Here is a 24,529-nt window from a genome sequence, read left to right as displayed (position 1 = left end):
ACTGTTTACTTTCCTCAGAGAAGGAGGGAGCAGAGCCATCATGGGGCCCTCACCCGAGTTTCCAGTCACTCTTCCCTACTATTCTTCTCTAATGGTGTGGGTCTTGGGGGAGGAGCTAGAGCCTAAAGATGCTTAAAGAAAGAAGGGGGGGTTCCATCTTCACAGTTGAGAAGCCATCATTCCTGCTGGGTGCAGCCCTTCCTGTGCTTCTGATTAAATCACCTGTGCTCCTGGGGGATATTTGGGGGAATCGTTCTTGGTTCTTGTTGGAACCTTAGGAGGAGGGTAGACATTGTTTACATTTCTCAGGAAAGTTATTTTAGCAAAAGGGATTTGTCTCCCCTGCTTCCATTCCTTCACCACACAGCCCTTAGTGCTGTGCAGTCCCCCAATGCCTGCTGCCCCTTTGTGTTTTGCTGAGCCTATCCTAGACCACCAAGGTGGTCAGTGAACCAGTATTCTTGTAGTTGCGGGTTTTAGAAGCCCACCTCATAGTAGCAAGCCCATGCTTCCAGGAAGAATTTACTGGTTTGCCTAAGGCAAAAGTCAAAGAGTGGTCATTTCAGGTATGTGTGACGTGTGGTGGGTTGTCCACCACCTGAGTTCTCTCTGTAGGTTTCTTCTGTGCGCAAGGTCTTCGTACAAATGTTTAGAAGGTGTTAGCAAATAAGCCAACATAATTGGAATTGAAATGAAAAGATTTATTCATCTTTATTTTTATGCATATGGGTGTTTTTGCCCGTATGTCTGCCTGGACACTGTGTGTTCAGTGCTCATGAAAGCCAAAAGTCGATGTTGCACCCCGGGCTGAGACTCAGTCCCAGTGCTCTGAACCACTGAGTCATTCCCTCCAGCTCCGGGATTACGATTCTTTTTTGATTTTGTTTGTTCCTTTGTTTGTTTTTGTTTTTTGTTTTGTTGTGTTTGGTTTGGTTTTTTGAGACAGGATTTCTCTGTAGTTTTGGAGCCTGTCCTGGAACTAGCTCTTGTAGCCCAGGTAGGTCTCGAACTCACAGAGATCTGCCTGCCTCTGCCTTCTAAGTGCTGGTATTAAAGGCATGCGCCACCATGCCTTGTGAGGGATTACAACTCTTATTAAAGCAGCTTCAGACAACCACCTCTGAGTCAAACTCTGCCCATGTGGAATATATATGTTCCTATGTCATCGGCTCCCCCAGAAGCCTGGGAGTCCATTAAAGAGTCAGAGAAAGTGAGGGGGTTACCAGGTGGCAAAAACCTGAAACACCCAGAGGAAGGCAGAGTGGATCAGCATACCCTGTTGATCGATCCCACAGATTTCAAGGATGACAAAGAGCCGGTGAGATGAGAAGGGAGAACAGGAGAGGGTCCCGGTGGAGGATCCACACAAGGCGGTCTCCCCTGTGTGCAGGACTTGCCCCCCCCTCCAGTCACCTTGCTTCCTCTTCCCACTCACCTCCCTAGGTGTGTCCAAGCTGGGCTTCTCTCCCTGCAGGCTGAGGCTTTCTTTCTGAACAGTCCCCTCTCTTTTCCTCCCTGCCTTTCCTGGCTGCTTAGAGGGGTACCACCCAGCTAAGCAGATGAGGAAAAGAATGCATGGCCTAGCCTAGTCCCACATAAAAGCTTCTGATGCATCCTAAGGAGCCCTCAGTAATGTATGTAGAGACACACCAGATCCCTGCTAGAAACAGAGACTATCAACAAAAATGATGCATTCAGGTCCATGGACCCTGGGGCAGCTGGGTGATGGCAAGGCCCAGCTGTAGAGGACAGTCCCTCCCTCTTTCTCTCTCTCTTCCTCTCCCCTTCTCCCTTCCCTCTCTCTCTGCCTTCTATATTCCATGCCTCAGGAAGAGAGGGTCTGAAAACAGAAAGTTGGGAGGCATGCACTGAGGTCCCCAAGAACTTCCAGGTCTTGGTGACAGAGGCAGTGGGGTAAAGGGACCATACAGATCAGAGTGGAACACAAGAAACACACCTAGGCTGAATAATAATAATTATCATTATTATAACAATATCATACGTTCAGGACAAACCCAGCTGCCCCAAGCCAACCATAAAATTCCTATGTACAGTAGAGTCTATGTGACTGGAGGGAGGGGTTGCTCACCAGCACGCCTGGAATTTACTTGTATCTACTCTTTAAGGAGGGGCCAGCCCCTCCTCCTGCCCCCTGCTAAAGCTTAGAACGAGCTGAGGAGGCTGGCACTGCCAAAGTCACCCATTCGTGTTCAGTATGCTTATGCCAAGAGACTGGGCTAGCCTTTCTCTGATGGCCTAGCTGCAAAGCACAGGTAGGAGAACTGGTAGCCATAGTTTGGGCACATGGTTCCTCTGAGTTCCCCTTCCATCCCTTCCTGGCTCCTTCTGTGGGCCCGCCCATAGCAGAAAGGGGCCAGGGACACTCAGGGTGCAGACAGGGCATGCAGAGCGGACCCACGCATGCTTGGTCCGCCCAGGCACCATGCAGCCAACCTGGACTGTGACACAGGCGTCAGAGGGCTGGGTGGCAGAGGAGTCTGAAAGGCCCTCCTTAGGCTGGGTGGTTGATTCAGTCTATGGTGGAGCCTCCTGAGAGCCCGGCCTTTGGGAAGGAAGCTGCAGAAATTCTGGAAGTACCAGGTCCTCTTTGCGAAGAAGTCCCCTCTGGTCATGGGCCCCACTGCTCTGCACCCGATTCAGCAGCTCCACCAGGCCTGGGGACAGCCACAGAGTCAGGAGGGCCATGTGGTCCGGAATATCTATGTGTTGATGCTTCCCTATTCTACTGCCTGCGATGGCCAGTCTGACCCCAGACCGTCAGTATATTCCAGCGCCAACGGCCCCTTAGTCCCACCCGTAGCTCAGGCCTCCCTCAATGATACTCAACCCTGATCCCATTTCCCTCCTCCCTCTGACCCCGTGACCCCCACTCCCCACGACAGGGCACCTTCAATGTCACAGGTCTGCCGTTTCCCAGTAGAACTGCTGGCATCTTCCACAAGCAAACTGGAGGGCAATGGGGGAAGATGAGTATCCTTGTCCTGGGTTCTAGGAAGGCATCCCTGCAAGAAAGAGGGGCGGCATTCACAACTAGGAGGGGAGAAGAGGAAAGTGGAAAGAGGCCCTGAGGTTCTCGGTTACCTGGCTACGGCAGGGGGACATGCTGCTGGCTTCACTTGTCTTTGCATCTGCAACGACAACGGAGAGCATCACGGCTGGGTTTGGCCTTCTTCTCAACAAGCCCCCTCCTCTTGTGCCAGAGCCATGCTGGGAAACCAAGTCCCAGGGTATACACATCATTTACCCGGAAGAATGTCCAAAACCAGTGTTTGTGAAGCCACTGAGCTCACCAGCTTCTCCAAATCCAACTGCTGCTTCTCCCCTGGCTACAGAAAGAAGTTTGCAACCAGTGATCCAGACCGCAAAACCTTCCCGCCTTCCCCACCCCGCCTACAGCTCCATCACTCACGCGATGCAGGACCACCTGTTCCAGGCTCAGGCCATGCTTTGCCAGGATGGGCTGCAGCGCCTCCTGCAGACGCTTGGTGGGTTTAGCGGAGATCCTTACCACACGCTCCAGGTTAGCCAACTCCAGCCTGTACGGGACCCTAGAGCTGCAGCGTGGTGGACACCCCGGGGACCCCTTTTCCCAAAACAAGCAAGGAGGGGACCAGAGCTGAACGCGGAGGATGGAACAGTTTGGGGGTGGGGCTTTAGCCTAGTGGGTAGAGTTCCCAGCTCAATGGTGAGATCTGAGATTTGGGTCCAGTAGCCAGATCAAGTTTTGGGGTAGGGCACTCACTGGAAGGTGATCCTGTTTTCTAGTCGCACTTCCTGGTCTGCCAGCACCGTGCAATCCTGATCCAGGACCAGGGCCTTCTGCGGATGCCAGGCAAGGTCTAAGAATCCCCTCCCTCCATCCCAAGTTATCCCGGGGGAGTAAGGGGGGACACTTGGGAATCACCTTCACTTCCTTCTATGGCCTCTACTGTGGTACCCTAAAGACCAGAAGGACCAACCCGTGGGTAACAGAAGGCTAGAAAGGCAGATGGGCTAAGGACCAGCAGAGCTGGATCCTGGGAAGACTAAGGCCAAGGGGGAAGATGCTCCGGGCGTGGCAGCACCGTGGTGCACGCCTTTATTCCCAGGACTCTACTCAGAGACTGGGAGAGTTCAAGGCCAGCCTGGGTTGTGTACCAAGTTCTAGGCCAGCTAAGACTACAAAGTAAGACCCCCACACACATACTCTGCTCCCTCTGAAAAAGAAGAAGAAAAAGAAAAAGAAAGGAAGGAAGGAAGATGCTTGGGAATGTGAGGGGAAGCTTAGGAAAGGATCCAGTTTGGGGAAACAGAAGGGTGGGGGTCTTACATATTAATGGGGATGGGTGGATCTTCAGTAAGGACGAAACTTGGGTCCTGTTTCCTTCAGGCACGAGATACATTTCTCCTCATCACCCACCTGTTGTTAGCCACCCAGACCTTGTCTCTTACCTCCTTAATGCCTAGTTCAGGCTCCCCCTCACCCTGCACCGGCTCCTGGGCCCCACACACACACAAACTGGACCAGAAATGGTACAGCCCCAGCACACAGTAGGTACACAGACAAAAGACTACTGTCTGTACCAGCCTAAGACTTATAGGGGGAGGTGGGGAAACTCTCCCAGACAGGGACACAGGGACAGGTGGAATGTGGGTGGTGGAGTTATATTTAGCAGGCACAAAAGCCCATCTGGGCTGTTGGTAGCTGTTCTGGTGGCCTAAGAAAGTGGGCAGAGTGTCTCCCATTGCTGCCCTCACACCCCCACGCCCCAGGTCCTGCAAACACCTCCTTGCCTCCTTCTTCCTGAAACATCCTCTCTGTACAATTGTCTCAGACAAGCTCTGCCCCAGGACTCTGGCTACTGCCTCTCAGGAAGCCTTCTGACCAGACATGCCCACCTTCACTGGAAGGCTCACTCTGGAGGGTTGACCCCTAATCGCCTTTTGCCTGGGTTCCCTCCAGCATGGACCAGTAGCACAGCCTTGGTTCCAGTTCTGATCACACACCTTGGCTGCCTCTTAGGACTTGAATAAATTCCTCTCACTTCCCCTGGAATGCAGCATTGTTCCCCTGAAGCCCCCTTCCAGGATGGTTTAAAAATGAGCTTTCCTGGGGCTGGAGAGATGGTTCAGCAATTAAGAGCACTGGCTGCTTTTCCAGAGGACCTGGGTTTAGTCCTTAGCACCCACATGGCAGCTCACAACTGTCTGTAACTCTGCTGCCAGGGGATCTGACACCTTCACACCAACACACATAAAATAAATTTAAATAAATTACATTTTAAAAACGAGTTTTCCCTAGACTTTAGAGCTTAGTGCTCATTTGCACTTAAAGGAGACTTCAGGGATTAGGCTTGTTGAATACTTCTGATGGCAGAGGGCAGTCCCCCAATGGCAACTTTAGGGGCGGGCCTATGGGGATGATGGCGTGAGGTGTGGGAGTGGAGAACATTTCCGGTTCCAGCAGCACCCTCTCCCCTGCTCTGCATCCCCGCAACCATCAGAGCAGGGTGATGGGTGAAGCTGGGAGCCAGGCTATGGGGTGGGTTTGTGTGTGAGTAGGGTTTTTAAGGAATATGAACGGGTATCTGAGGATGAATGAGGAGTTGGCACTAGGAAGCAAACTTGGACACAGGGGTCGGAATAAAGCAGGCAGGGGATGATGATAGGGAATGAGTTAGAATTAGGGGTGGCCAGAAGATTAGGAAAAGAACTGGCTCATGATCAGAAAAGAGGCGAGAGTTGGAGCCAGGTCATGTTCATACCTGCTCATTGCCCACCAGGTAGACCTTAATGTCAGGTAGAGAGAGGCCTCTCTTCTCACAGATGCCTGCCAGCATGTCTCGGATGGTGAGGCCTGGTCGAACCAGGGCCAAGGAAGCGGTGCCGTCAGGCAGGTACACGCAGCAGTACTTCCCTGGTCGGCTTTCACTCTCCCCCTCTCCACTTCCAAGGCTCTTTCGGTGACTCTGGTTGTGGGCAAAAGCAGACAGAGGCTGTGTGTGCACTGGGACGCTATAAGCTGGGACACATACATCTACACACGTGCAAGGGTGTACTTGGAGGCAAGCACAGATGTGTCTTGCTCCAGAAACACAGGTACACACACTCAAACACAGATAGACACTCAGCTGGGCATGGTGGCACATTTTGTCCTAGCACTTGGAGGCAGAGGCAGGCAGACCTCTAAGTTTTGAGGCCAGCCTGGTCTACAGTGTGAGTTCCACAGCAGCCAGAGCTATATATAGAAACCCTGCTTTGGGGAGCTGGACAGATGGATCAGTGATTAAGAACACTGACTGCTCTTCCAGAGGACCTGGGTTCAATTCCCAGCACCCACATGGCAGTTCACAACTATCTGCAACTCCAGTTTCAGGGGATTTTGAAACCCTTACACCAATGTCCATAAAATTAAATAAATTATTTTTTAAAAGAAAGAAATCCTATTTCAAAACAAAAATAAAATAAATATAGACGCTCAGGGGCAGCTTCCCTAAGGAACCACACACATCATGCAGGGTACACCTAGGCACCCACACATGCACAGACACTTGTCAGCGGAGAACATGACCCCATGATTTGTAGAGAGATTACTATGTCAAGCACGGAAAGAAAAAGAAGGATGGGGTGTTGGTTTTGTGGTAAGCTAGGAGTGGAAGGGCAGACATCTGCTGGGAATGCTGGGAACCCATGAAGGGAACTGGCAGTGACCCTAACCAGAAAGGCACTGTGTTCCTCCCCAAATGCCACTTACCTCAGATTTGCTGCTCACGAAGGCAAGGAAGCCCAGGTCCAGACTGGCAGAAGAATTCAGGGACCCCTGAGACTCTCGTCGCAATGCTGAGTTCACGGCTCCACCTGTCATCTCTAAGGGAAAGTCAGAAATGAAGGGACCTGCTTCCTCTCACCATCCCTCTGGTGAGGCCCTCCCATTTGGCGGGTCTTGTTTAAGGCCCTCCATCCTGCAGGGACTTAAAGTGTGTGGGTCCTTGGGTAGCCCTCCCAAACTTCCGGGGTTGCAGCACGGGAGCGCAGTCTCCTGGAGAAACCGGGTGGTCTCAATAATCTACTTTTTGGGGTTTGGGTTTTGCCTTCTTGCAGATTGTGTGGGTAAAGTAGGGAGATGGGGGCGTTCCCAAAATTGATCCAAACTTCCTGGCCACACCATTCCTAGAGCCGGCCTCACCTCTACGAAAAGACTTGCGGAGTGGGCGGCCACAAGAGCCCTCAGCAAGTGGCAGCTGTCCCAGCTCCTCCACGCCCAAAGGTAGCGATTTTCCAGGCTTCAGCTTCGGCTTCTGAAGGTACAGGGAAGACTCTAGCGCGGAGCAGGGTCCTAGCCCAGCATGCGGATTCACAGCTGGGGAAGACCCTGAGACTGTCCGTAGTCCCCGCCCAGCCTCCTGCCACCCGGTACGCACCTTCCTCGAGGTGTCGGGGCTGCAGAGGCGTGAGGAACCAGGTTCCCGCAGGGGGCGTCCCTCGGCCTCAGCCAGCAGGCACTCTTGGTACAGCGGGGATTTGACGAAGCGTGCATAGCTGTCGAACTTCATCAAATTGAAGATCTGCGCGGCCAGTGGATGTGGGTGGCGATTGGAACCAGGAAAAGACAGTGGAGGGCTGGATGGGTGGCTTCTGCCTGCACCTCTTGAGTCCCTGCCCTCCCAGCCCATGTAAGGGAGGCCCAAGCCCTGCCCCAGTTCCTGTCATTTACCTGGAGTCGGAGACCCACCCTACTCTTGACCCCGCCCCGTCCATCCTTCTGTCACCCACGGCTTTCACCCTCTTCCTCCCGCCCTGACCCTGCATTTGGCTCTGGTTCTGCATCAATTTTGCCCCAATTTTGCTCGGACTCCTCCCGTGTCTGCTCCTGTTGGGCGTTTCACTGGTCTCCCTTCTCAGCCTGTCCTTGCCCCTTGATTCCCTCACCTGAAGCTGTTGGGCTCGAAACATATCGGGCCGGGGCTGGGCCAGCACCTCCTCACTAAGCCAGGCCTGTCGGTCGATGTTCACCGGGCTCAGCGCCTGGCTGGACAGGAACTCATGGTAGATATTGTGGGCCTCCTGAGATAGCTGGGGGATGAGGGACCGCAAGAGGTCAGGGGGCATGCTCCAGGCCTAGTCCCCACCCCTATGTCCCATCTTTCTCTCCACCTGCTTGGTGTCACTGGCTGGGATCTGTTGGAACCGTTCGCAGGCTTTCCAGAAAGTTACGTTCTCCGCGCTGAATTCCTTCTTCAGGAACTCCTGGCATGAAAAAAGGAAGGAAGGCTTCAGACACAGGCTGAATCGGGGATGTGTTCAAAGACTGGCACAGACACGGGCCAAGAGAGCAGACAGACAGACAGATGGTGCCAGATCTGGGGTACCAAAAGAAAACGCGAAGCAGAGATGAGGACAAGGAGAAGGAAGAGTTAGTTCCCAGCTCGGGGGTGAGGGAAAGGGTGCCAAAGACAGGCTAGATGAGGGACCACAGAGAGGAGCAGCGAGCACCCTGGTCAACTTGAAGCCCTGTCTACGCCCTCTTCAGAATCCCCCATCCCTGCAATGGCACCTGCCCCCATGCCACCCTACTCCTCCTTCCCAGGCTTACAGTGAAGTAAGCCAAGCCCAGTGGGTCTTGCAGCAGCCTCTCAAAGGACAGGGCCCAGCTGGCCACGGGCTGATCATCTGTGGAGAAGGGGCTGCTGGGGCCACTGGGGAGGCTGTGGATGCTGAGGGAGCTGCCTCGGCCCTCACTCTGGCCCTGGGAACCTGCTGTGCTGGTCAGTTCTGCGGAGAGATGGACAAGGAGGAGTGAGCCTTTTTCCTTCCTCAGCCTTTGGCCCAATCCCCGTTGCAGTAAATGCAAAGCATTTACTCTTTAGGGATATTACCTGAAAGACCTTCACGTAGCTGGAAATGTTCCCTCTCACTTCCACCTCATTATCCCTCCCTCCCTCCCTCCCTCCCTCCCTCCCTCCCTCCCTCCCTCCCTCCCTCCCTCCCAGTCACCCCTCGTCCACACAGTATGTCGCTTACCTCCATCGGAGACAGCCAGAACCTAGGAGAGACCCAAGGTTGAAAATCAGAATAGAACTCTATAAGGAATTCCAAGGCGGGGCCACACAGAATCCAGCCTCCTGTGAGCTGCAAACTGTGTTTCCTATCTACAGAGTCAGGCTGAATGTCTCCAGAGAGTCATTACTGCCTAGGGCTTTGCTCAGGTTCTCCTGGCCCCTTTTCTATCAGGTGCCAGCCACTGTGTGCTGGGACTTCCTCAGGGTACTCTTGTGGCTCATGGCTCCCTTCTCTCTCTCAGCCCTTCTAGGAGAGTCCAGGTGTGCACAGACTTTAATCTCGCCTCTGCCAGGTACTGTTTGTATGAGTTTGGGCACATAGTCCACTCAGTGGCTTCTATCTGTAAGTAAGGGTTGTTGCTACAAATGATAACGTCCCCCAGGAACTGTGTTTATAACACTGCCTATCATACGGTATGGTAAGGTCCAGGCCGGTCTTGTCTTTGAGGAAGGAGAAAGGTTTCCGTAGCTAACTTAACTGCATCTGTTTCTCCTTGGGTGCTCATCTCCCCATACCTTGGGCATGGCATGGAATGCTATTTTTGTGGCACAGAGTAGTATCCATCAGACTTCAACTTTAGCAGAGAGTGGCCAGGAGGACCCCCTCTGACATTCAGGTTCAGTCGATCCAGGGTGGGGCTTGAAACTTTCCATTCCCAACAGGCTTCTGGGCAATTCTGGTATTGGCCCAGGGGCCATAAAATGAGTAGCACTGTTCCTCAGGCCAGCTCCGTTCTCTCCGACAGCGTACACTAACTCTGACTTCTCTGGGAGCTCTGTCACTGGTGAAACAGACCCCCCACATCTGGCAGTTCTTGCAATGGTTTCTTTTGGTATCTTTCCTACCTTCCCGAAGCTCTCCAGCTCTCCCATGGACTCCTACCCACGCAGGACAGACTTTCCCCTTTCTTGGTTCTGTTCTGGGCTCTTTGTGCCTCACCCTAACATCTCGCGCCAACCACACATAGTTTCCTGCTGCTCTCTGACTCCAGATGCCCCACGAGCCGTTCAAACTCAGCCAGTCTCAGGTGAACACCTTTCCGTCCCCACTGTAAAGGTCCCAAAACAGCTCACCTGTATCCTGTCTTTTTTCCATCACTAGGCTCCTAGCACCTCCCATCCCCATTCCCTTCTACCTTTCATTAAGTCCTGGCACAGACACTTCCATTATGCTCTCTTCCCCCGCCCCCTCAAGCAAGCCTGGAAAAGCCACCCAGGCCCTGTTCTCTGCTCTCCACTCCTGGGTCAGGTGGAAGTCAGGATAGGCCTACAGGACACCGTAGGATATTGTTTGGCCTCCAAAGAAAAAGTTTAAAGGGGTCTCCTATGTTTAAAAATAGAGACTTTCCGCAATGGTTTCATTGGTTCCATTTTCCTATCTCCCCTGTAAGAGTGATGTTCACGGTATCGTGAGTGACTTCTCAGAGCAGCAAGCTGGACAGTCCCTGAGTAGCCAGTGACGTTCTCTAAGGGGATTCTTGTTCCTCTCTAAGGACTCTGGGGCAGTCTGATGCATCTGTGCTACATTTGGAGGCAGTGGGAAGGAAGTACCACCTAGACTGCTTGAATTCAGACTTTGGGAATTCAAGCTGTGTGACTTTGGGAAGAATACTCAGTTATCACTTCATCTTAGTTCATCCCCTCTGGAAATTGGGCAAATAATGGCTCTGCCTCCAACGGATTGCTTCAGTTGAATGAGGTAGACACACAGAAGGAACTCAAAGTGCTATGTGGTGCGCAGTGGATGTTCTAGAATTTACAGCTACTGCTGTCTCACCAGTATCCATCCAGACTGAAGCTGCCGGGTGTTTGAGAGTGCTACACTACAGGATAGCAAGGAGCACAACTGTCTGGACTCTCAGGACGAAGACTCAGATCCTAGCTCTGCATGGGGGTTGAGCAAGAGAGAAAGTTTGCAATTGCCTGAGTTGGGTGTGGGACCCACTCCCGCCCCAGCTCAGCACACTCTGACCCACCCCTGCCTCTCCACACGCTCCCCACCAAATTCCTCACACCTCTCAGCTAAGGATGAGAAAGTCCTGATTCCTGGGGGTGGGGGATCCTTCAGGAGGCCTACAGTCCCCAGGCAGCCTGCTATTTCCTTCCCCAGCACCTGCCTGCACCCACTTCTGCCTTCCTCCCCCAGCTGCTCCACAGCTGCAGCTGTGTTCCTAACTTCAAGTCATGCCGTCCTCCCCTTAGCTCGCGGATGCAGCCCCTTCTCAGTGCGTGCCTTACCCTCTTTGAGCATCCTTAGCCTTTGGGCTGTCCTCCAGTCCCAGATCAGCCTGTCCCTTGCAGGGAGCTCTCTCTGGGCAGGAGTCCTTGACATAGCCAAAGGTGCACTGAAGCCAGATGCACCAGGGTTTTGTTTGGCTCTCAGAGGTTTCATTTCTATATTATCTTTAATTAAATGCCTGTCCTTAATAGGGCCAGCTCCCAGGTTTTCTCCAGGCCCTTTCCTCCCCACTGTTCCACCCTGGACTCAATTCATTGCCCGCCTCAGTAGGGTTGCTGTTGCCAAGTTACAGCTAAACCCTACCTGCTTGACTAATGAGCCCCTCCGACATCATTTCCCTCCTCCTCACCTCCACCCCGCACTTCATCAAACTTCTATTTTCCCCACACCCCTGCTTCCTGTTTTGCTGTTTCCTCTGCCTGAGTACTTACTTCTAGAGCCCCCTGGCAGCACTCCTAGATCCTGCCCCATCATCAGTTACCCCAAATGTTGGTCTTTGCCCTTCCCTTTCCTCTACACTCCTGCTTGCTCATGCTGGGGCTCTCACCCTGCAGCCTAGTAGCTCCTGGAGGGCAGGTCTTGTTGTGGGGTTTATCTGAAACCCCGGATCCAGCGGCATCCTCTTTGAGTCTATGCCCAAGCACCCATAAGACTAAGACGTTGGTTCAAGTGCTCTCTCCGTGCTCGGGCACAGTTGTTCAATGTCCACTCTCACGCTGCCTCCTGAGGTTCTTTGTTCCTGCCTTCCTTGCCCCTCTGGCTGTTGAAAGTAGAATGGGGACAAAGGTGGGAGAGAGACAGAAATCTAGGGCTTGGAGGAAGGAGGAACGGAGTCCAGCTCCTCCTCGGTCATTTGCACAGCTAGAGTAACGGATTTTTCTCCAGTCCATCTCCCCCTAGGGAGCATGGGGCTCGGCATTCCCAGCCTCCAGGGGCTGCTGTAGGTCTGAACAGTACACACCTTGGTCAGAGGATCACCTAGGGCAGAGTGGGGTCCAGAGCCACCGCTACGGTTTACTCAGGCTCCAGGGCATGGGGAAGTCGGGTTCGACAGTGACCCCAGTTCTCACCTCCACTTGAGGTGCCATGTTGAGTGAAGAAGGAAAAGGGGAAGAAAGGATGAGGAAGGGCGTGGTGGCCAGTGACACTCCCTCCCAACCACGTCGTCGGGTCTGGCTTTAATTTGTCATGCTTTGTTCTTGGGAAGTGGGTCTAAGGGAGCAGTTGGGACCTGAGGGCACCGAGGAAGCCACCTCAAGCTTCCTGATCCAGCTGTGCCACAGGCAACCATACTCTTCCTCTACTCTCAACATCTCTGTCGCCCGCATCAAATGCTATCGCCCCTGTTTTACAGGTGAGGGACCCAAGGCCAGAGAAGCTGTAGAGCTGGAAAGTGTCAGAGATAGGAGAAGCCACGTTTTCCTGTCAGCTGTGGAATCTGAAGACTCCACCATGCCACTCTGGGCTGCTTCCATATATGGGCACTGTTATTAAAGGCCTGTGTCCCTGCTCCCAGCCTCGCCACTTCCAGTATAAACAGGGGACTCTGGAAGACTAACGCTTGCAGCCCTGGGCACAGGTAGGCAAGGCCAATGGAGCTGAGACCCAGGGACTCCTCTTGAACTGGGCCCCTGGAAGATTCAGATCTTAAAGAGGGAGCAAGTGGCTGGTGGACACCTTGGGTTTTCCCTATGCCTGACTGCAACGCTTACTCAAACCTGATTTGATTCCAGTATTCTCACCCACATCCCTGGTGCCTTCCAGAGTCAAGTACCTGGCCTGTGATCTTGTTCACTCTTGTGGATGTCTGATCCCTTCAGCTTGAGTCAGCTCCCTAGGGATGACTCCATGTCTTGGCCCTTCTATAATATACCCTGTCCTGCCCTGCCATTCTTGACTCTGAGCTGGACACTAGGAACATAGAGACACATGAGTTTCTTGTGGGTCTCTATGCCAGTGTTTGCTGAGGGGACCAGCACTACCTGAGTTTCCAAAAAGAGAACTGTGACTAACTCGAAGTTAAAGTCATAGACTTCCCCGGGATGTATCCCTCCACAGTAACTGTATGTTTTCGGATACGCAAGTTTCCCCCTAGGCCACCCCCCACCTCTAGCTTGCATATCCTTTAAGGATCATCTTCTCCTGTGTTAGAAGTTAATGGAGAAGATACTTTTCCTTGCCGGGCTCCTCTCGAACTTTCTCCGTTTCTGACCTAGGCTCTTCCCCAAACCAGAACTTTATTCCAGTAATCTCCACTCATGTCTTCTTGTGCCTCACTAAGTTGTGGCAAACTGTGGACTGCTTGGGGGACTGGGACTTGGGTCTGAAGTGCTTAGGGTGGGACAGCCCAGAGAAGCCCCTGAGGGAATGAGTGACAGCTGGTACTGTGTGCCGATTTCTCGGGAGGGGGCTCAGAGCGATCTCGAAGTGACAGGTTTCATTTCAGCTGCTTGACAAGCAGAATGCCAGAAGGCTAAGGCGGACGGCACTGTCTCAGCAGGGAGTGTTGGAGGATGGGAAGGGACCAGTCGCTGCTGGGGGACTCAGGGGGGATGTGCAATGGTGAGCTTTCTACCCGACAGGATATCAGTTGTGCTCCTCTGAGCCTCCCCCGTGAGGTAACAACCGGACACCTTACCCACAGACCCTTCTCCATTCTCATCTGCCCCGTGGTCACCAACGCCTGTCTTCCTGTCCCTGCTCCAGCCAAGTATGGCCCCGTAAAACTGCCTGTTGTCCGGCAAGTCGACATCTGTGAACCCCGAGCTCTCTAGAGTCATACAGAGAGTTCAGAACTGATCCAGAAGGGACAGAGATAAACACGTGTGGCGGTTACTGAGAGGACCTGGGGCAGCTGTGAGCTTAACGGACCCCAGGGCAGAGCTTGTGACACCCTCTTTACTCTGAATGACTTTTGGATAGAGAAGCCATGGGCTGACACAGGAGGGAGAGGCTGAGTCTGTCTCCAGCCCCCTCAGCTGGCCCGCAGCTCTGGGTTCTATTCCAGAAGCATCAATCTGACTGTTTTTTTAGCAAACAAGCTCTCCTTGGACTATCTAAGGTGGGTTGGTCGTAGAGGAAGTAGGGTGGGGGCCTGGGTCAACTTTTGGAATTGATCTCCCCTCTACCCAAATAGTTCAGTGCTGGCAATAAAGCTGGCGGTCAAGAGGTGGAGACAAATCTTGGGAACTGGAAAGTAGGGATGGGGACTGGGATGGCTCATCTGTTTAGTGAGGCAAAAGAGTCTTAAAGAGGGGCTGAAAATGTAGGGATTTGGGGCTAACATGTCCTTAGCCTTCACAGTCTCCAAGGGTGCCATGCTGCTGAGGCAATGGACTTCAGGCCATCCCAGTCTCATTTTACAGAGGACAAAGTAGGAAAGGACCTTCCTTAGGAAGGGAAAACAGAGCTAGAACTGGGATCCCAGGTCACTCTGGACCCACTGGCTTTGTCCCATGATACTAGGCTGAGGCCTTGGACAGTGACTATCAAGAGCACTGTTCGGTGTCCCTGGAGTTGTTAGTGACTCTGCCAGATGAGCCAGTTCCCTGACAAGCAAAGGGAGGCTCGACACAGTCTGCCCCATTTGCTGAATGAATGAGGAGAACCAGAAACTAGCTCTGGGACAGCTCTAATCGGGAGTTAAATGGCCTGGAAGGGTGTAGGGGATAGCCCCAGCCCAGGATATCCTATTCTCCGCCCACACCCTCCTTCCTGGAGGCTAGGAATAGAACAGGCAGAGCTCCTCATCCTGTCCCATCCCGACTGACCCATCCTGGGCAGCCCCAAAAATCTGGCAGGATGCCTCTGGAGCAGGTTGTTGTGGTGATCCGGCAAGGGCTGCTCTTAACCTTATCTTGGGCACCTAGAGCATGAGGCGAGGAGAGGGGGGCTGAGGCCCAGAGGAGTAGGCACTTGAGCAGTTATAAGAGTGAGCAGGGAGTGACAGGGCCGCTGGGTCCCCATGCCACTTTCTAAGCAGTTTCAGACAGGGCTAATCCTAAGAACAGATGAGGGAGCAGGGAGCCCAACCTGCGTGGGGAACCAGAGCCTGTGCCCACTGTGCTCTGGGCCCCTCTCTAGGGTTGCACCAGACTCCTAGCAGGGCCTTTGGAAGGGTCCTGGGGTGACAGCACAGGTCCCATTGTCAGCAGCTATCTGTGCCCAACTTCTCCAGCCTGCTGGCAGCCCCCCTGGGCTCCTCCTCAACCTTGCTGGGTGTGCCTCCTGGACTCCACCCTAGGTGTGCCCACCCCCTCCCTGTGGCTCTGGCTCAGAGCCTGCACTCACCATGCGCCCGTTGGGGACACCCAAGTGCTTGGGCTTCCCTGGCATACCACCGCTGATCACAGGTCCCCGCCACGGGGGGCCACCCACCACAAGGATTGTGGAAGCACTGATCAGAGCTCTCAGGGTGGCAGGCAGGCAGTGGAGAGAGCTCGCTGTGCTCCTGCGGGCCTTCACATCCTGAAACACCAGCTCACTACCTCTTTTCTTTGCCACAGGAAGTGTCTCTATAGAAACCAAACCACAGAAAGAAGCAAGGTCTAAGAGAGCGAACGTCTCTTCCTACTCGCATACACACACGTTCACGCACACACACATGCCGCCAACGCACCCTCGGTTGCACCCCATGCAAGCACCAACACACAGCAGGAGCCTCCTTGTGCTGAGTGAGGAGCCTGGAGTGTTCTGGCTCAGCCTGGCAGCTTCAAAGCTGTGTGTCAGCCCACAGGAGTGTATGACCATATAACTAGGTGCTTTTGTACCAGGTAGTATGGCAGGGGTTCCTGTGGATGTGGGGACATGTGCACTGGGTCCTGGCTATCCATACATGTGCTTTATGCATTTACTCCATACCTACTATGTGCCAGGCTTGTGCATGCTTAGCACTCTTACCCCAGGCAGTTTGTATGCAGATACCTTATCCTTAGGCTGTCGTCTGATGATCAGGAGAGGAAAGAGGTAAACACAAACATGTGTGACTGTGCACATGGGCTTGTATGTCATGAACGTATAGACTTCCTTTCACAAGAGCACCTAAAGCTTCAGACATACACATGTGAAGTTGGATGTGGTGCACATGCCCGTAATGGCAGCCCTTGGGAGGTTGAGGCAGAACCTGGAGCTTTAGCTACATAGTAAATTTGAGGTCAGACTTAGCTACACCAGCCTCAATCTACACGTGCGTGCGTGTGTGTGTGCATGTGTGCAGAGCACCTTAGGTAGGTATATACGACAGGCACATCCATCCATGTGTAGTCAGATACCCCAGGGATCAGGTCTGCACACATGTACCAATGGATAGGAGAATGAATTGTATATATCCATACCAAAGAGGTAGGTTAATCCTTACTCATGGAGAAACCCTGCCTTAGTGCAGAACTGTCTTAGTTCAGACAAATACCATGCTGCTGGGTGGTGGTGGCGCACGCCTTTAATTCCATCATTTGAGAGGCAGAGGTAGGCAGATCTCTGTGAGCTTGAGGTCCTCCTTGGTTACATAGCTCCAGAGCAGCCAGGACTACATAATGAGATTCTGTCCTGAAACAAACAAACAAACAAATGGGACTGGAGTGATGGCTCAGTGGTTAAGAACACCGACTTACTTCTCTTCCAGAGGACCTGGGTTCCATTCCCAGCAACGATGTGACAGCTCACAACTGCCTCTGACTCCAGTTCCGGAGACTCTGATGCCCTCTTCTGACTTCCAAGGGTGCAGGAAATACACAGACACAAGTGCAGGCGATATGGTCATACATATAAAAATATTTTTTAAGTTATAAAGAAAAAATACCATAGACTGGGTGGTTTGAACAAGTTTGCTTTTCTCACTATTCTGGAGGCTGGCATGTCAAGACCAAGCACTGAGAAGTCTGTGGTCTGATGAGCCCTGGATTACAGACAGCCACCTCTGCTGTGCTCACATGTGTGAGCCCTGGATTACAGACAGCCACCTCTGCTGTGCTCACATGTGTGAGCCCTGGATTACAGACAGCCACCTCTGCTGTGCTCACATGTGTGAGCCCTGACTTGTAGGTGGCCACCTCTTTAATGTGCTCACATGTGGCAGAGAGCAGAGAGAGGGAAACATGCCCTCTCCTGTCTTGTCTTATAAAGGACACTTATCCCATCACAATGGATCCATCCTCGTTATGATGTATTTTCTGTGCAAAGGCCCTGTCTCACATATTTCTAAATACTATAAAATGAGTGGTTAGTTTTCTAACAAGTGCAAAGGAAAGTATTCTTTGAAAAAAAGTTTATTTCACTAATTTATTATTTATTGGATGTGTGGGTACATGTTCATGCTGTGGTATAGAAGTCAGAGGATGACTATCAGGCGGTGGTTCTCTCGTCTCTTCAATTGGGTTCTGAGAATAAAACTCAGATTGTCAGTCTTGGTAGCAAGTAGTACCCTTACCTGCTGAGCCATCTCATCGGCCTTACCCCAACTTTTTGAGACAAGTGAGAACTATGTGTTTTGTTTTAGAGATTTCTTTTATTTATTAATCATTTTTATTACTTCATTATTTTATTTTTTCGTGTGTATGTAGGTATGTGAATGTATGTTCCAGTGCATGAGAAGGCTTGATGTATCTAATACACTGGAGCTGGATTAACAGGCAGTTGTGAGCTGCTTGATGTGGGTGCTGGGAACTGAACCCAGGCCATCTTCAAGAGCAGTATACACTCTTAACCACTGGACCATCTCCAGCCCTAAGGTCTCACTATGTCTCCTAGATGGGCCCTGAACTTCTGGGATCATGGAATTCTTTTGCCTCTGTCTGTCTTTCCTGGCTGGATAGAGAAGAAGGTGAGACTCCAGTGCAGTGGTTCTCAACCCTCCTAATGTTGTGGCCCTTTAACACAGTTTCTCACGTTATAGTGACCCCAACCATGAAGTTATTGTATTGCTTCTTCATCACTGTAATTTTGCTACTGTTATGAATCGTAATGTAGTTATCTGATATGCAGCATAGCTGAAGTATAACCAAAGGGGTCTCGACCCACAGGCTGAGAACTACTTTCCTAGAGGTTCTTGGAGCCACAAGAAGAAAGAAGCAGCTGGGTGGTGGTGGTGCACACCTTTAAACCCAGCACTCAGGAGGCAGAGACAGGCAAATCTCTGTGAGTTCGAGGCAAGCCTAGTCTACAGAATGAGTTCTAGAACAAGTTCCAAAGCTATAGAGAAACCTTGTCTTGAAAAGAAAAAGAAGAAAAGAAGAAGAAGAAGAAGAAGAAGAAGAAGAAGAAGAAGAAGAAGAAGAAGAAGAAGAAGAAGAAGAAGAGAAGAGGAGGAGGAGGAGGAAGAAGAAAAAGGGTCTATGTATCAGTGCATGGAGGCATGTCATCCATTAACCTGGAGCACCAGCTCTGGATAATTCTGAGATCCCTCAGAAACAAAATTGAGGCCATTGTACATAGTAGACTCTATTTGTTATAGCAGTTAGCACAACCCTAGATTTTTTGCCTCTTTCTGGATGCCTTGCTTCTGACCACCCAGGCAGGAATTAGAAGAAGGTGAAGGTGGGGCTGCTTCACAACCTGGAGCAGTGACAAAGATGATCTCATTACAGTGCGTATGTGTTGTTGAATATTAATTAAATATGTGTTACATTTGTTTATGTTGAGGAAAATTTGTTTAATAATGCAACGATGTGTTGCGTTTGTTTAACTTTGAGAAGCTGTGTTACTTTCCCTGCCTAAAACACCTGATTGATCTAATAAAGAGCAGAATAGCCAAAAGTAAGGCAGGAGAAAGAATAGGTGAGGCTGGCAGGCAGAGGGAATAAATAGGAGAAATCTGGGAAGAGAGGAGATCTAGGAGTGATAAGAAGGAGGAGAACTCCAGGAACCAGCCACCCAGCTACACAGCAAGCCATGGAGTAAGAAGTAAAGAGAAGATATACGGAAATAGGGAGAGGTAAAAGCCCAGAGACAAAAGGTAGACAGGATAATTTAAGAAAAGCTAACTAAAAATAAGCCAAGCTAAAGTCGGACATTTACAAGTAGCAATAAGCCTCCACATGATTATTTAGGAGCTGCGTGGTGGGCCCCCAAAGAGTAAAAGAGTATAAAAAACTCCAACAACACTTATGGACTTGATGTGGGATACCCTTCTGTATCCTGTGAATATGTGTTATTAGCATTGGTTAATAAAGAAGCTGCTTTGGCTTATGGCAGGGCAGAATATAGCCAGGCTGGAAGAGATATATGGAGTGAGTAGGTAGAGTCAGGGAGATGCCATGTAGCTGCCGAAGGAGAAAGATGCCAGAACCTTACCAGTAAGCCACAACTTTGTTGTGATACATAGATTAATAGAAATGGGTTAACTTAAGATGTAAGAGCTAGCTAGGAATATACCTAAGCTATTGGCCAAACAGTGTTGTAATTAATATAGTTTCTGTGTGATTATTCAGGTTTGGGCAGTCTCCATTTACATGGGCTGAGGATGTAGTTCATTGGTAGAGGTCTTGCCTAACATGTATGAAGCCCTAGATTCAGTCCCCCAGCACTACATAAAACTAGCTATGGCAGTGCACACCTGTGATTCCAGCAATAGAGGCAGGAGGATCAGGGAGTTCAAGGTCATCCTCTGTTACATAACTAATTTGAGGCCAGCTAAGCTACGAGTTACCTCATCTAAAACAAATGAACAGACAAGAGCTTATGTAGCAGCTCATTCCTATATTCGTAGCACTCAGGAGCCTGAGGCAGTAGGATTGCCACGAATGGCCAGTCTGGGCTACTAACGTGCTTCTGAAGCTAGAGAGGTAGCTTGCAAATACAGGGCTTGTGTAAACGTTTGAAAAGCCCTGAATTTGATGCCCAGCATTAGACTAACAAGAATAACATGCCTGTGAGGGAGCTTATGTGACATGACTGAAACATGTTTATCTGCTGTGTCATGCACCCAGGCTTCATTCAGGGTTTGTTTGTTTGTTTGTTTTTCTTGGCTTTATAGTTTTCAAGGTCTCATAACAGGACTTCATTTGGTCCCTGCGGTAGTTTGAATGTTACTGACCCCCATAATCTCAGAGGGTGTAGCACTATCAGAGGAGGTGTGACTTTGTTGGAATAGGTGTGGCCTTGTTGGAGGAAGTGTGTCGCTGTGTGTGGGTAGACTTTGAGGTTTCCTATGCTCAGGATTCTGACCAGGGTGTCAGTCAACTTCCTGTTGCCTGCAAGGTGTAGGACACTCATCTACATCTGCCTGCACGCTGTCATGCTCTCCACCATGATGATAATGGACTGAACTTTTGTAATTATAAGCAAGTCACCCCAATTAAGTGTTTTCATTTATATGAGCTGCCATTATCATGGTGTCTCTCCAGTCAATGAAACCCCTAAGACAGAAGTTGGTACCAGGAGTGGGGTATAGCTGTGATTAGCCTGGTCATGCTTTGGTTTGAAGGAATATAAGCCATGCGACTGTGGATTAGAAAAATAGTTGAATGGTTTAAAGACTGTTCAATGGGCCATACTAGTAGGAACATGGAAAACAGTGGTGCTAAGAGTTATTTGAACTGTGGGGTAGGGCTGGATCAAGAGGTTTCAGAGAAGAATTTTAAGATGTTATATAGAGATCATTCTTGGGATATTTTGATGAAAAAACTGGCTTCATTTTGCCCTTGTCCAAAGAGTCTGCCTGAGGCTAAAGTGAAGAGTTTTTGGATTAATTCAGTTGGCAGAGGAAATCTCAAAGCAGTATAGAATATACTCTGTTGTGTGGTTACTAGTGTTAACTCTAAAGAAGATATATAATGAAAAAGAGCAATCTGAGCAAGGAAAAATATTTGAAAAGAAAAAGAGCACCAGAAAATGGAATGGAGCCAAGTTCCGTGTTCAAGGAGATAAACATATTTAGAAATGGAACAAAGGGAGTGGTGATCTCAGGGCAAAATCCCACCCAACTAAGTTTCCAGTCTGTGAAAAGGAACTAAAAAGAGCTTAGAGCCAGGTGTGGTGGGGCACATCTTTAATACCAATCCCAGGAAGGCAGAGGTTGGCAGATGTCCAAGTTTGGGGCCAGCCCGGTCTACAGAGCAGGTTTCAGGACAGTCAAGCTTAGGTAGTGAAGGACAGAAAGCTGGCAAAGATGTAATTGAATCATGTTCCAGCCCTAGTAAAGCAGAACTTGACTGCTTTGGCCACTTAGTTCTGGTTTTAGAGTTAAGGACAGAAGAAACAGGTTATGGAATTTGTCACCAAGACTAAAGAAAGCTACTGAGGCCAGACACGTGTCAGGGGTGTCCCTGGATGTAGACCTCGAGAGGCCATTGTGGGAAGCTGTGCAGTTGAAGCCTAGAGACCCATTCAGCTTGCAAAGCTTGCTTTGCCCTTTTTCTTCAGTCCCGGACCTCAGAACATGGAGTAGGTCTTCCCTGTTCAGCTACACCTTTCTGGAAATACCTTCATAGACATACCCAGAGTTCTGTCTCGAAGGTGAGTCTAAATTCAGTCAGGCTGATAGAGAAGATGTACCATTACACCAGCTCTCCACCATGGATTCCAACACACATCTGTGCTTTCTTGATTGAGACAGGGCCTCAGGTAGCCCTCAGTTGGCCTCAAACTCCTTATGTGTCTGAAGATGACCTGAATTCCTTATCCTCTTGCCTCTACTTCTCAAAGTGCTGGAGTTACAGGAATGTGCTACCATGCCCAAATACCACAGACTTCTTATCTGTTCCAAACCTTTGTGTTCCTTCTTAAGTTTGTACCTCTACCTCCAGTTCCCTCTTTTGAGAACGACTTCTCAGATAAACTCATGCTCATTCTTCATGAGCCAATTTCAAGTCCTAGAACAAATATTCTTTCACCAGTTAATTACTTCCCATGTACACTTTTCTAAATTCTTGGGACTCAGTTGTGAATGTACCTGACAAACTCAGCCCTCAATTAAAGCCCAGGGGGATGCCCACATCCTAGTTTGCATAGGTGTAGTTAAGTCTCTGTAAGAGGGGCTATTAGGAGATGAGAGCAGAGGACTTTTGCTGTATATGTGTGCTTGCTTTCTCTGTATCTATGTGTATATGCATACACACATATGTATGTATGTATGTATGTATGTATATAAACATAGCCCCCATATCAGCAGGATCTGTGATACTTGTGGTTCAACTAACTACAGATGGAAGATATTTAGACGAAATTGTTTCTTGTCTTAGTCATGGTTACTATTGCTATGATAAAACACCATGATCAAAAGCAGCTTGGGGAGGAAAGGGTTTATTTGGCTTACAGTTCCATATCACTCACTGTTCATTGCTAAAGGAAGACAGGACAGGAACTCAAAGCGGGCAGGAACCTGGAGGCAGGAGCTGATGCAGAGGCCATGGAGGAAGGCTGTTTATTGGCTTGCTCCACATGGTTTGCTCAGTTTGTTTTCTGATAGAATCTGCAGCCACCAGTCCAGAGATGGCACTACCCACAATGGGATGGGCCCTCCCACATCAATCACTAATTAAGAAAATCCCTTATAGCTAGATCTTATGGAGGTATTTCCTCAACTGAGTCTCTTTTCAAAAGACTCTAGTTTGTGTCAAGTTGACATAAAACTACACAGCACACTGCTTACTGCACACATACAAACTTTTCTTATTATTCTGTCAACACCACTATTACATACAATTAATGCTCTTTTAAGTATTATATGTAATCTAGAGAAGGTGGTGCATGCCTTCAATTCCAGTACTCAGGAAGGAGAAACAGGTAGGTCTTTGTGAGTTTGAGGCCAGCCTGTTCTACACAGCGGATTTCCAGACCAGCCAGGGCTACTTAATGATACCTTGTCTCAAAAAAACATAACAACAACAATATAAAAAAATCCAAAACAAAACAAAACAAAAACCAAACAATGCATGCACCTTTAATCCCAGCACTCGGGAGGCAGCAGGTGGATCTCTGTGAGGTCGAGGCCAGCCTGGTCTACAGAATGAGTTCTAGGATAGCCAGGACTGTTTACTCGGAGAAATCTCATCTCAAAAAACAAACAAAAAAGCAAACAACAAAAGTATATTGGAAGATGTACATGGGTTGTATAGAAATACTGTAACCATTTTACACAAGGAGTTTGAGTATCTGTGGAATTTGTTTGGATTTTGGTTTTTTGTTTGAGGATTAACTATTAATCCTTTGCTTCACAACCCATAGCTCTGTCTGCAAGGCTGTAGTGACCCTCTGCAAACTGAGGGTCAGCTTTTAGATACCCCGCTTCCCCTGGCCACTCATGACCAGCAATTGATGTGAGCCGAGTTAACTTTTAAATGATGGGATGTACCTGACTTTTTGGCTGTGCATTTTCCCATACCCTTGCCTGCTATGCAAAACTGGTAATATCAGGGGAGCACAGAGCTTTGGTAACATCATCAAAAAGTGCCAGAGAGAAACAATGGGCTAAATACAAACATTAGTTTAACTGAAAAACCCTGTTAATGGAATAATGGAAATTGTTAAAAAAAAAAAAAGCAATTAGTATCTGAGTTTTACCTTGAGATTGTAAAAATTCTTTTGTTCATGCCTAATGCTTGCTTCTTGCTATAAAAGGGGGGAGTTTGGAAACAGCTCATTGCCACAACCTTACAAGTCCATCTCTGGCTGTGGGCTCAACTAGCTGATAAGCTTTTTGTGCCCCATGGAGGTTTTTAAAAATTTTTTAATTTTTTTCCTGGAATAAAGTTTGCTTCTGGCTTAATAGACTTTGGTGGTCTGTCCCCATCTTTGTGCGACCCCCACAGCAACAAGCACTCCTAACCCCTGAGCCCTTTCTGCAGCCCCTCAATCGGGTTTTCTAATGTAAATTTAAGTGCCTTGACAAAAAATATTGGCAGGTGAATCTTTTACTGAATAGATTGACAGGTAAAATAGAACTGCATTTGGCTACAGACCACCATTGCCAGCTGTCCTGAATCTTTCACAGGCACTTTGTGTGGCAACAGAAACTCATCCTTTCTGGAGCTAGATGACTTCTGGCATTCACTGAGGTCCCAGGCCAGGATCTGGTCTGCTTCTGCTTCAATCTGACTGTGCCTGAGTAATTAGCGGTAGTGGGGGCTCTCAAATAACTGGGCTCTTTTTAAGTCTCCAGAGGAGTGACATTAGCTCAGAGGAGGCTTAAAGGTTTGCTCCACCCAGAGCGTTCAAGGTGACGCTGGGATTGGACTCCAGGCTTTCTACTTCACTGCGGTGCTGCTTTCCCCCGCTGTCCTGAGGGAAAGGTCATTTC

At 49.9% G+C, this 24,529-nt stretch overlaps 1 protein-coding gene across 1 annotated transcript; it reads right to left on the bottom strand.

Moving 5' to 3' along the window:
• Nucleotides 1–1,963: 1,963 nt before the first annotated feature.
• On the bottom strand, nt 1,964–15,820 carry Rgs14 (regulator of G protein signaling 14). Its single transcript, XM_048447779.3, has 15 exons — nt 15,589–15,820; nt 9,022–9,043; nt 8,594–8,772; nt 8,155–8,247; nt 7,930–8,073; nt 7,422–7,565; nt 7,187–7,298; nt 6,755–6,867; nt 5,766–5,969; nt 3,764–3,840; nt 3,431–3,557; nt 3,266–3,347; nt 3,103–3,149; nt 2,909–3,023; nt 1,964–2,675 (listed from the first exon to the last, which is right to left on the bottom strand). The coding sequence occupies exons 1-15, from the start codon at nt 15,631–15,633 to the stop codon at nt 2,536–2,538; spliced, it is 1,644 nt and encodes a 547-aa protein (XP_048303736.1). The 5' UTR covers nt 15,634–15,820; the 3' UTR covers nt 1,964–2,535.
• Nucleotides 15,821–24,529: the final 8,709 nt, after the last annotated feature.

This window comes from Myodes glareolus, chromosome 14, assembly GCF_982192425.1.
Source record: "Myodes glareolus chromosome 14, mMyoGla1.1, whole genome shotgun sequence".
In the NCBI taxonomy this organism is placed as follows: domain Eukaryota; kingdom Metazoa; phylum Chordata; class Mammalia; order Rodentia; family Cricetidae; genus Myodes; species Myodes glareolus.
This window is presented reverse-complemented; position numbering and strand designations above follow the sequence as displayed.

Bases quoted from the DNA above. Each gene is read 5' to 3' on its own strand.
- Rgs14 (XM_048447779.3), bottom strand. From the start codon at position 15,633: ATGCCAGGGAAGCCCAAGCACTTGGGTGTCCCCAACGGGCGCATG. The intron at 7,299-7,421 runs GTGCGTACCGGG...CTGTACCTTCAG, and splicing joins GCCCCGACACCTCGAGGAAG to AAGCCGAAGCTGAAGCCTGG. The intron at 6,868-7,186 runs GTGAGGCCGGCT...ACTTTCCCTTAG, and splicing joins CCGCAAGTCTTTTCGTAGAG to AGATGACAGGTGGAGCCGTG.